This window comes from Oreochromis aureus, linkage group 18 (genome assembly GCF_013358895.1).
Source record: "Oreochromis aureus strain Israel breed Guangdong linkage group 18, ZZ_aureus, whole genome shotgun sequence".
In the NCBI taxonomy this organism is placed as follows: domain Eukaryota; kingdom Metazoa; phylum Chordata; class Actinopteri; order Cichliformes; family Cichlidae; genus Oreochromis; species Oreochromis aureus.
This window is the reverse complement of record NC_052959.1, coordinates 33,622,538-33,635,389: the sequence shown is the minus strand read 5'-3', so window position 1 is coordinate 33,635,389 and position 12,852 is coordinate 33,622,538. Positions and strand designations below refer to the sequence as shown.

The 12,852-nt window shown below is 34.8% G+C and overlaps 1 protein-coding gene and 1 long non-coding RNA gene across 3 annotated transcripts; both read right to left on the bottom strand.

The window, feature by feature from the left end:
• Positions 1 to 438: 438 nt before the first annotated feature.
• On the bottom strand, positions 439 to 4,170 carry LOC120434148 (sterile alpha motif domain-containing protein 3-like). Its single transcript, XM_039601708.1, has 5 exons — positions 4,146 to 4,170; positions 3,131 to 4,050; positions 2,835 to 2,987; positions 2,377 to 2,462; positions 439 to 1,499 (listed from the first exon to the last, which is right to left on the bottom strand). The coding sequence occupies exons 1-5, from the start codon at positions 4,168 to 4,170 to the stop codon at positions 1,463 to 1,465; spliced, it is 1,221 nt and encodes a 406-aa protein (XP_039457642.1). The 3' UTR covers positions 439 to 1,462.
• Positions 4,171 to 4,862: 692 nt separating this feature from the next.
• Positions 4,863 to 8,388, bottom strand: LOC120434454. Of its 2 annotated transcripts, XR_005609096.1 has the most exons (7): positions 8,148 to 8,388; positions 7,382 to 7,428; positions 7,025 to 7,069; positions 6,154 to 6,183; positions 5,644 to 5,712; positions 5,365 to 5,439; positions 4,863 to 4,969 (listed from the first exon to the last, which is right to left on the bottom strand). It is a non-coding gene; the product is annotated as an uncharacterized LOC120434454 (long non-coding RNA). The 2 variants fall into 2 exon arrangements; XR_005609097.1 differs by lacking the exon at positions 6,154 to 6,183.
• Positions 8,389 to 12,852: the final 4,464 nt, after the last annotated feature.

Here is a 12,852-nt window from a genome sequence, read left to right as displayed (position 1 = left end):
TAAATTAAAATAATCAATTGTTTAAACTCTTGTTCTAATTTAGTTGACTTGGGTTTCTTAGTTAATTCAAATGTTTCAGTAGTTCTCTCAACTTAGGAATCTATTTTAGCTTAACTTAATTTATTGATTAAGGTTTATTAATTACGGGTGCTGTGTGAACTTTATAAATAAAATGAAACTGATTTAAAGGTTGATTGACTTGATGTAAAGCTGTTTACTACCCCAAAAAATAAGTTATTATTTGAGCTTTCCATCATCCATTTCAGCAAAAAAAACTGTTAGGTTTATCTTAGATCTCATGTTTAAATGTCTACGTTCATTTAAATTAATTTTCTGTTGTTCACACTTCAGAACCCCCCACCCACAGATTTAATTAAAATGTATCTGATGCACGAAGTTTGTTTTAAGAACATAGCAAGACAATTAACATCCAACATTAAACATTTATTGCTCCATCTTACTGTGGCACACAAAATCAGAAAATCAGTGACATGCACGTTTGATTAAATTCTGATTCAGGAGCATTTAACAATTCTTGTTAATTATTGACAGTTGGACAACAGAACACTATGACATGAGCTCAGTTTTTCAACAGGATGAGCTAAAGCTGCTGCATTAAAATTAACAACATGAAGTCTCTATTAATGTAATGTATCAACAGGATGTAACTATTATAGAACAATTATTCTTTACATTGCAAAATTTTTAAACCTCATTTGTACACAGTCACTCCTGTTAGCATAAAACTTGAATTACTAACATAATACAAAACCTTGACTGTTAAGTGACAGTAAAGATCAGTTTATAACTAAAACTTCAAACTCTATTTGTCTTTATTTATAATTACAACATATTCCACAGAACCAATTGCTGTTAAAATTAGTACTTAATGCTTCTGAAACATTTGAAAGGTATGGATATTTTAGAAACAGGTTCAGTCAGCTGAATTGCAGAACACGGGAAAAACTACAGACTTGCATGAGATACGCATTTGCAGAGTCCCCTATTATATTTTTGTTCACAAGTAAGTCTCTTAAACCATGAGTAATTGTCTAAACTGGAATGTAAACTAGAGTTTAGTTACATACAAAAATGAAACATGAGAACTTGAAAGTATGGAAAAACAAACAAACAGTAAAACAAAAACTGTCTTTAACACCAAGGCAATTGTATGCTGTGAGCATACAATTACAGTTCTACATGGTCTTCCGCAAGAGTCTGTTTCTTAGACCATGCACTAGTGAGGAGCACTGCCTTCCTCCAATGTTCATGAGGACCTTCTGAATAACTTCAAAGGTGTACTTGAGTTCCTTTGGATAGTCTATGTTGAGGGCAAAAAGAAGACCCATCAGCATGGAAATGGCACTCGGGACATCCCTCAGATTAGACAGGATTACTGCCTCCTCAAGGACAACCAACACATCAATGATGTCTTCTTCTTTCACCATCACAATGCCAACTTTCATCCCCTTGGTGAACGTGTCTTCAATATCTGTGGGCTATAAAAGCGTTCAAAGACAAAAAGAAAAAACAAACAAATCATTTAAAAAAACTTTTAAAAAAAATACACAATATCCCTTGTGCTTTATAAATCATGTCTTTCTAAAGAAGAGCCATACTGATGCCTTGGATGATGGTGATTGGCTTTGGGTAACACTTCTTAGTTGTTGAATTTTTTTCAGAATGAGAATTGCACCCCCATGTTACAAATCCATTTCTTGCTTTGAACAAAGATCATGTTCATTAATAATAAAGCATGTCTTCAATTGCAGAATGTGAACAACAATTTAAATACATACTACTTGTGCTAAATATTGGCTGTGCTTTGAATAAAATGTGACTGAGAATGCATGAAATGTGCAAACTGGAGTTACACTACCGTAGCAGAATGTAACTCCACAGACAATGCTTCTTTGATCAGTAACAGTTCCCCTTATATTAAATTGCATGAAAAACGAACATATAGACGTAGCTGGAATGGTTGCATAACTGGCATTGAATGACAACATCCATCTTTACCCAACTGTCCAATGACTGGGCCAGTGACTTAATTGTTTAAACAGTCCACAGTCCTACTCCAGGGTCGAAGACATTTCACCAAAGTATTGCCCCCGACAGCTGTAGCAGCCGCTGTAATCACTTAAATATCCTAATATGTCTGCCATTACAAATATACAGTGTGTGAGAAATCCAATGCAAAGCTGTAGGGAACAGTACAGCAGTACAATGTCAAAGACCCTGGTGAAGACATGAATAAACACAATAAACGAACAATATCAATAATAGTTTATCAGGTAGTTTCTCTGAAAACCAGACTAAATCCAGTGTCACAGATCTCGTAATAATACATTTGTTGGCATCTACAACAATGCTCACCTCGTCTTGAAAATGTGTGAGGGATCTTCCTTGAGAAAATGAGGAAGGCCCAGCAGAAGAACTGTCCTCTTCCTTTGTGTAGAGCTCTGGTCAAAGAATTGAAAAACAAAACAAAAAATGTTTTAAACGGTGTTTATGAAACACCTAGACAGCTCCAAATACACAGCTTTTTGCTACTTCATTTCATTTCATCGATATATGAGTCAGTGGAGATAACTGGGTGAGTTACACCTGTCTTTTAATGTTTTAATATCTTATCATTTGGATCAGGCTGATCAGCACATTCAAGTAGAATATGATATCAAACCTAACACCAATATACACAGATTCTGTAAAAGTTACCAAACTAAATGTCAAATTGTGAAATACTACTACAGCTTTTTTTGAATGAGTTCATCACTTAAACTGGATAACCTAAAACTTAGACAAAGGAGAACATTTAGCAGTTGAACACTTACATCATCATCTAGGCATTTTATGAGCCTAGTTAGCCCTGCTATGCCGCTCTTGGTTTTGTACAGCTCAAGGAACCTCTCCAGATATTGGTCAAGCCCAGCGAAGAGGGAGCCTTTCAGGTCAACAGATGTTAGACGGGCAAATTCAGCTTCAACCTGAGCAATGGAAGAAGAGGGGTGGGGGGTACAGGCAGAATAAAAAAAAATGCTTTAAGACCTAAATTTAAGCAAACATCATCTGAGGCCCATTAGACAAAATACACACACAAAAGCAAAACAACCACAAAGATGCATTTTACCTGCCGTTCAGAGAACAAGGCTGGCCATCTTTCTTTGACTTGTGCCACCAGAGGTTCATCCTCAACAATCTCTTTTCTCCGTAAAGAGAATGTGTTGTACATCATTTCATCAATTTGCCTCCAGTCAACCTTTCTTTTCTTCATCTCACTGACCAAGACTGATCTCTCTATGTCAAGATTATGTTGGGTTTTCCCCTCTGGAAAACCTGGTAGAAAATTTACCTCTGACTTTCTGGCCCGCTTCAGTTTTTTTGACCCAGTTTGACTAGAGGTACGTGTGTTTACTTTGAGTTCAGGACATCCAGCCACTCGCAGCCTCTGTCTGAAGTTTCCCATTTTGAACTTTAAACTAAACTTCCAACAGTACCACCCATTGGCAGACCCTGGTTCCTTGAGACAAGGATGCTTGTTGATGAGAGCCTGGGCCACACAATCATATTCGTCACGTGTTGGGTAGGGGTTGTGGACATACATGGCTTCTGCCAGCTTCTCCAAGATATCCGATTTCATGTCCTTCGATATGTCAAGTAAGGATCCATCTCTGTGGTAGGCTTCATTTCCTTGCTTCAGTTTTAACTCAACATCAAAAGAAAAGGCAGGAATGACAAATGGCTGAGGCAGCTGACGAGTTTGGCCACCACTGGTGCCCTCCTCAAGAGATGATGACAGGCTTGCTGTCTCTAGAGTGGAGTCTGTGTTGTAGGTTGTAAAAGTCTTTGTGTACACCTTCAATGTTGCTTTCTCTTTAGGAAGTTCTGATATGCTACTCAGATTGCACAGTTCATTATCAAATTCAGGGTCTTGATACTGAACCACAAGGTCCCCCTCCAATCCAAGTTTCGTCTTCAGAAGTATATGGAAGTTTTCAACAGTTTCAGGCAAGTTGTCGATGGTAACCTTTCTTATGTCATGATGAATCGCTTCCAACAAGAAAAACAGAAATAAAGTGTGAATAGCACGAATACATTTTCACAGAGATGCTAAGAAAAAAAAATTATATCAACCATTCACATACGACTACTGCCTTTTTTGGCAGCCATCTATGTATTGTATATAAAAAAAAGAGCTTTACCATTATTAAAAAAGGAGAATTGTGTAAATTGTAAATAATGCATTTATCAAGCTGGAAAACCCATACGGTAAAAAAATATATTTTAAAATACATTTTGAAACATATTTCAAAATATACAAAAAATGGCCAAAAAATATATGTGCTAAAATATATTTTAAAATATATTTATATATTTTGAAATATATTTTAGCACATATATTTTTTTGGCCATTTTTGTATATTTTGAAATGTTTCAAAATGTATTTTAAAATATATTTAAAAATATATTTATAATATATTTTGAAATGTGTTTTAACACATATATTTTTTGGCTGTTTTTTTATATTTTGAAATATATTTATAAAATATATTTCAAAATACAATTTAAACTTATTTAAAATCATTCAAAAATATATAAAATTAACCCTTCATATATTTCTAAGAAACCACATTCACATGTAACAGCTGAAAGAAATCTTTATTTGATGTTTAAAACATGCATATAAATCAAGCAAGGAATATTCATTTTATAATTTTATTCTCATTACATACTTAAACATTCTAAAAGAAACACACACATACACATATATGTGTGTGTGTATATATATATATATATACACATATACACACACATATGTGTGTGTATATGTGTGTGTGATTGTATGAACATAAGTCAACATACTTAAAATGTAATTTCTTTTCCTTTTCCAGCAGTCTCAGTTCCCCAGCTTTCACTGCAATCCTCAAAGCCCTTCTGCACAAATTGGGAAACCTCTTCCTTACCGCCACTGTAACAAACAAAAGTCACAGTTCTATTACTTTTATCAGAGTTAAAATAAAAATATGATTTATGTTAGCTAGCTTCATTTAGCAAACAGATATTTCTGTTTATATAGATACAGATATTAATACAGATATATTTTACACATAATTTTACCTCTTTTTTTTCCTAGATGGAAAGTCTATCCAGTTCACATTACAGTAATGCTAACACCCCTTTTGGTCGTCTCTCCTTACCCTCCAGCATTCATAAATCTGTTGACCTTCTTTGTCTGAGACCAACCACTACAATGCATCATCACCTATTTGTATTGGTAACTTACTTTGCAACCTATTGTAATGGTTGCAAAGTAAGTTACTTGTGCTGTATGCAATTTTAGATACACAGAAAGTCTTAACTTACTATATATGGCTGTCATAGTGTCCTTATGAAGGGCAGTTCTTCACTCTGCGCCGATGTCCGTTTTGCTTTGTCCTCCTATAAAAAGCATGAACATTTGAGTGTTTGACTAGTTTTAGATTTCCAAAAATCTGATATTTGTACAACTAAACATTTGAGCTACAATGATATGCTATTGAGAGATACTTTGGGTACTTTTTGGTAAAGAAACTGGTGACAGAGTTGTAGGCTTTTTAGAATACTATTAGCTAACCATTTGAACTGACTTTCAAAGCTGTTTACCTTTTAAATTGCTGTGGATCAAAACCTCCAGTGGGAAGGCGGCCATTAGAAGAACACGCACCATTGAACCTGAAAATAACAAAAACAAACAAAAAACAGAAGAATATATAAGAGTCAGGTAATAAATCTCTTCTGAAACAATATACAGTAGTTCATTTAAGGTGAAAAACAAAACATTCCTCTAAAACATATATATTGACATCAGCAATCAACATCATGATTGTAATTATTTCCTTTTTAGTACATCTACTGGTGTGTGCATGTGTCAAGCACTACGACTGTATCTATGCATATAAGTTCACCATATATATCCTGCAAAAATGTTTTGTTATAGTCAAAAAAGGCAAACAAACAAAGGCATTCAATCAGAGGTGAGAAATTAATTGGGAATATCAATTATAGGTGAACTATTCTTTACCTACTAGCAATCATATTTGAATGTAAAATAAAATAAATAAATAAATAAATAATAATAAAAATAACATGATGTAATTAAAATGCACAACCTACATTAAGGAAATCTGCATTTGTATCCACAGGCTAAAAGTAAAACAGTAAATGTGTTAGTAATAGTACAGGTATTTGTAAAAAAAAAAAAAAAAAGAGGCAGTTACTGTGACTCTTCTAGTGGGATGCTAAATGCAGAGATTTATATTTACAGTATAATACAGCATGTACAGGTATCTGTGTTGTGAACTGTAACTGAATATTAGAGAATCTCTGAGAAATTACATGTATTTATTTTTTGAATTTATCAATCATAAAACCGTCTGTTTTGAAGGCCTGTTACGATAACAACTTTTTGTTGGTTTGTATATTGCCTCATAAACAATTGCGACAAGTTATGTCATTGTCATTTTAAGACCATTTTATGTCTCTGAATGTATAATCATAATATAACACCATAATAATGCAAGATCTACACACTTTCAATTGACAAACCAACATCTAATTCTAAAAATATTTAGATCATGGAAATTAGGTATCAAAATATTAGATACCATAAAAACTTGAATAAATAGTAATTTTTCTAACAAATAGAAAACAATGTTATTTAATGTTATTGTGTTGTTATTATTATATTTTATTTTTGTAAATATAATGACAGATAATTTGCATCATCAACAATTATTGAGGTCATGTACATGTATTGTGTGTTAAGTCGATATATTGATTATTGTGATAGGCGTACTGTTTTGGTATCATAACAAGCTTGTCAAACATGCATGACCACTAAGCAATGTCTAAGCAGTAGTATTAGTCTGAATGACAACAAACATAACTAGTGTTTTGGAAAATCTGTTAGAAAACAGTTATTTCAATAATTATGATTAGCATGTGACACAGACACTGCATAAAAACTACAACAACAAATACTTACTTTAGGAGGATGGGGGAGGGCAGCATGAGGTTGAGACTTTGACATCTGTAAGAAACAAATTCATGTATTACAAACAAGTCACTTAAAAATACAATAATGTGGCAGACTGTTCCCTGTTCAGATGCAGTGTATAAGTACAATCCGGGCTGTCACAACAATGGGGTGGGGCCAAGTGGCTGCAACCCTAGGTACAATGTGCAGGTATATATAATTACATATAATATATGTGAATAAAGCAAGAATCTGTTTAGGTTAGTCACTGTGCTGACTGATGCTTGCTAGGTTTATATGATTGCAAACTGCACAAAAACAACAACAGCAACAACATTAATGACAATGACAAACAAAATTACCTACATTTATGTAAATCTCACATCAGGAAGATCTGCGTTCGATTTCATGGGCTGAAATAAATAGGCAGAAACATTACTACTAAAAAACAAAAACTCTAAAAAGCCTAAAATGACTTAAAAAGCAAGGAAATGTGGAACATTGTAATTAGCGAACATTAATAAAGCATAACTGTGCTTTGTTTCTAACTTTGGTAAGTACTCTGTAGCCAGAAGGACAGGTGGGATTTCTGTGAAAGCCAAATTAAATGTGAATAGGTTTTGATAGTTATTGTATATAACAAGTGTAAACAGTTTTATTTGTAATTTTTCCCTTTCTGAGAAGGTAGAATAATAAGAAAAGGCAAAAGTACATCACAATAAAATTAATTAAGTTACATATTTTGATTACCAAATTATGGAAGCGTGGAGCTGCCACCCAGGCAAAAGAAAAATAGAGCTATATCACGTTATAACTTGAATGTTTATTGTTATAACATTATGCTTTTCATGTTTGTATAATATAATATCACGTTATTACAATATACATAATTGTCACGTTCGCACAATATTGTACGGACGTGATAATTATGTACATTGTTCGTACAATGTTGTTCAAACATGTTGTTCAAACATGAAAAGTATATTGTACTAACATGATAGTATATTGTTAGAACGATAACCTTTTCACGTTATAACGTGATATACTTATATTTCTCTTTTGCCTGGGTGGCAGCTCTACGCTTCCGTGCCAAATAAGCGAGAATAAAGTAATATTATATGAGAAAAGGCACCTGCTAGCTTGATGATGGAGGCTTCATAGACCGGCCACCCGCCTTTTGGCTCCTTGTCGCCACTCCACCAAATAAAGGTCCGTTTCCTCCACTAATTATTCATCCTCATTAAAATCTCGTATATGTTCAGTTGGCAGAATTGAGAATTTTACATCTTCCAACCACCTAATTAACGCGAACATAATCGGCTTGTTTCTTCCCGTCTCCTGTATCCGGCCGTTCCTCTCACTGTCGGAATTCGCGCCTCAGAGACGTCGTTATTTTTCAAAAAAAAAAAAAAAAGAAAGAAAGAAACAGCAACAACTAATAAAGAGAGTTTTGCACGTTCATTGCACATTTGGGGAATGTTTAAATATTTAATTTTTATTAATTACTTTTCATTATATCTTTATTTTTAACCACCATGGCAATGCGCATGCGCATACTCTCCTGCACGCAAAGGGCTTTGGCGTTGACGTAATGTCGCAATGCATTGTGGGAGCGCAGCACCATCTTGGCTGGTCACGAATCAAAACAAGATTGCTACGAACCATTCTGAAACGTAGCTGAAAAGAAAAAGGACAGTATAGAGACAGATTGTGTCCAGATGCAAAGAGACGGTACTTGATTGGTGAAATGTGGACCTGTATGGAATATAGCCGTGGAGTAGAAACCCTGAAGACCAAACCGCTATTGACTTAGCATGATCTACTCTGGTACCTTGTCTGTGGAGTCAGCGCATACACGGCGCACCAGTTTTGCAATTATAAATCTCTGGGCGCACATCCAATTCACCAAGGACTGGGTACAAGATTTGGCTATTTTAAGCCTCCACGTTGTGAGTACACCGTCATTCAAGCAAAGGTAAGTCAGCTTGAGTACTGCGAGTAAATGTGTTTGATTCCCCTGAACATTCAGATTAGTGCAAGCATAAATTCATTCATGAGGGGAAATTACAGTGAGAACATGTGGAGGCTCTGTTAGAGGGATAACATAGTGAGTTCAGTGCATTGATGTGACATTGTCCTGAAGGATTTAGTTATTCTTTATGGTTAAAGAAATTGCCCTAATTAATTCATATTTATTATAAATAATCCTAATTACACATCTTGCTTCCTTGTTTGTGTCCTGTGTCACTAAAAATACATTCTGTTTTAGTTTTATACATTGATTAATGACCTGCAGAATCTCCTTATCATATTAGGTGTCCATAATTGTCATTTAAAGTCGAACATTATGTTTTCTCCTCTTGAAAGTGATTACATCCTTGCATTACATACTTTAGGTTCATTTTTGCTGATAGGTTTCTAAAAGAAACAGGCAGATTTAGAATATAACATGCAGCGTTCTATAGATGGATACATAAAAACACTTTATTTGTTACATTTATGATGAATGGATTTGAAAGTAGATAAAGAACATTTGTGTCGGCCTTGGCTTATTAAAGCTCTTGTCTTTAAATGAACTTTGTCTGTGTGTGTTTCAGGTACTGCACTCTTAAAGACTGAATTGCAGCATTGCAGCCACAGGTCATTGTGCGCATCACAGGGAAGGTTGAAGCCGCCCACTGCACCTGTATGGCCGGAGTCGTGGAGACCTGCACCCATGTTGCTGCTCTTCTGTTTAATGTAGAAGCAACAGTGTTGATCTGTGGCACAAGGACTTTTACAGATGAACCTGCATACTGGGTTTTGCCTGGTAATATGACCAAGATACAGCCAGAGGTTGGCCATAAGATAGACTTCTTCTCTTCAGCTGCCCAAAGAAAGGTTCTTGATCAAAACATAAACAGACCATTCGTTGTGACAGGTAAAAGAAGCCGTCCTCAAAAAAGAAAAGTTCATCCTGCTACTGTGGAGGAGTTGGATCAACTGATGGGACAATATTTTTCCAAGCATAGTTCTGTTCTGAATAACCCATAATGTTTAATTTAGGGGGCCATGTAAATACTTTGCATTTACTGAATATGTACTTACTAAGTACCACTGTTCAAAAGTTGAATAAAGAAACAAAGAAATGTTTGCCTATTTTTAATTAAAAGCACTTTGTAGAACATCAAATCAGTTACCATGTAGAATCAATGTCATGTATAGTTTACAAATGACAAAATGTTCACATAAAAAAATGACAGCATGTAAATAATATCACCCACTACTAGCATTCTGTAATTTACTGTCTCTTTTGAAAACGTATCAATACATAAACAGCACAAGACTTAAAAGTATTTAACAAGAGCATTTTTCCCTGGTTTTACTATCACACTGGGGCACATGTTCACCAAAACACAGCAAACCTTTGCCATCTTATCCAGGAGGTTCACCTTTTCACCCTCACATGGAAAAAGTAATCTCATTGGCATGGTGGTATGTAGCATGTAGTTTGAAGCAGGGATTTCGTAGTGCCCCATGTGTAGTGTTGGAACCCAGTCAGGATGTGTTTCATTCATTTCATAGGCTGGTTTGCTGCAATAATGCCAAATAATTAGCAACTCTATAAATAGAAGGTAGTTCTGCATGTTTGATCTAAGTTTGTGCTATGATCTCAGAGTGCATTGAAAATGAAACTAACAGGATATAAAGAATAATATGAACTTATTTAGAACTTACCTGAATGAAAATACTGGAGCACACCAACAGATATCTGGGGATGGTAGAGAACTGAATATCAGCTCGTCTCACAGCTGCTATCCAGGCTAGACGCCTTCTTTTGGTAACATCCAACACATAAGCTCCCTCATGATGCTTCCAGGTGAGGAAACAATGAAAAGAGAGCCTGTTTTCAAGCTTATTCCTTTGCCGGTAGTGCAATCTAACATTACAACCGGCCACACAGCAAGCATTTGTTTGGCCTGCTAATATGGCGCCTCGACCAAAAATCCTGGCTACGCCCCATCCCATAAGATCACGCTCCAGAGTCCTATTAACGTGCTGCATTTTTAACTCTGACGGAGATGGAGAATGAGCCTATTTCCAAAAAAAGTAGAGTGTGTTCCTTTAAGTTCCTTTATTGTAAATATTGTCAACAACTAAAGTGTACATAGCAGTTGTTGTATCTTGTTTACTGTATCACTGACAGATAATTTCAAAGTCAATGAACGCTACATTATAGTGAGATATTGTGTAATGTGAAATACTGTAAGCAAATGAATAAACAACCTAATTCGTGATAGACCTTTGACTCTGTTTCGTTTGAATCCAACTGTTTTTTGCAGCTGTGCATAAAACATGTTACTTTTAGTATTATTATCATTAGCATCATTATTGCACTAAATACATTTTAAATAAAGGTTGGAAATGTATTTTATTCACCCTAAAATATGTTTTGAAATGTATTTTGGTTTGAAAGAAATATATTTTCAATTTCAAAAATATATTTTTTTGGAGCATCACAAATACAAAATATATTTACCATATATTTTAAATATATTTTGGCCAGGAAAAATGTATTTTTTTACTGTATGGGAAGTTACAAAACACTGAACCAGTGTTAATTTTGACAGCACATTTTGATTTAGTTATAGTCAGTGTTTTGACTAAAACATCATTTAGTTTTAGATTATAATAAATACCAGGAGATTATCATTGACTTAATCTAAAGTTGATTCAGTGACTAAAATATAAAGTGTCAAAGTTTTTCAAGATTTTACCGGTGAGAGTTGCTCCACACTATTCACAAAGCTTCTTATTTTCCTTCATTTGAAATGTGTCGATATGTCTACTTTTCTCCCCCATGCACTGGCATTTTGTCACATTTTCATGAGAAAGAGGGAGCAGATCAAATTGTGCATTCTCACTTTACTGCATAGGGATACTTCTGATTGGATCACTTCCAAACTCATCCCGCCTCTCTACAAAACTTAATTACTTCGAATGGGATTACATTTCTCCAGAACATTTTCATCTAGTTTTAATTCTTGGAGGAAAATGCCAATACATTTCATCATAGTTTTACTAGACCTCGTACATTAGCCTTTATTTAGTTATGAAATTTAGTGACTAAATTAACACTGCATTGAACCTGTGCATGAATCTTGTACAGTGGAACCCAGACTTACGAAATTAATTCGTTCCAGAGGGTCTTTCATAAGTCAAAATTTTCATAAGTCGAAGCACCTTTTTCCATCGCCTTTTGAGTGAGGCGATGCTTGCTGAAGACGAAGTTCTTGGTGGAGGCTGAAGAAAGCATACGTAAAGCATACGTATGTGTACATGTACATAACATTATGGAATTTAATTCTAAACATTAAAACTAAAACTTACATTTACATTAATTAATGTATGTACATACACTGTGCAATAATATTTTTGAAAATTTTTTTAAACTCGCTCATATTTATGCCGGCCCCATTATGAATGAACGATAGGCTAATTGCAAACGAAAAGCACACGAAATAGTGCACTGCAACAACAATACGTCTTTCAAGTGGAACAGCAAAACGCATTACATTACACGGGCATTTTGTCGTACCACAGGCAAAAATATTGCCGTTAAGTGCCTTCATAACTTGAATTTTTTGTTAAATGGGGTTTTCGTAAGCCAGGATTCCACTGTACTTATGGAGGGGGGAAGAAAACAACTTTAAATACTGTCTAAGGAGCTTGGAAAGAAAAGCGTCTGGACTTCTTTAAGTTGCTTGAAGACATTTCACCTCTCATCCAAGAAGCTTCTTCAGTTCTAAGGTCAAGAAGCTTCTCAGATGAGAGGTGAAACGTCTTCAAGCAACTTA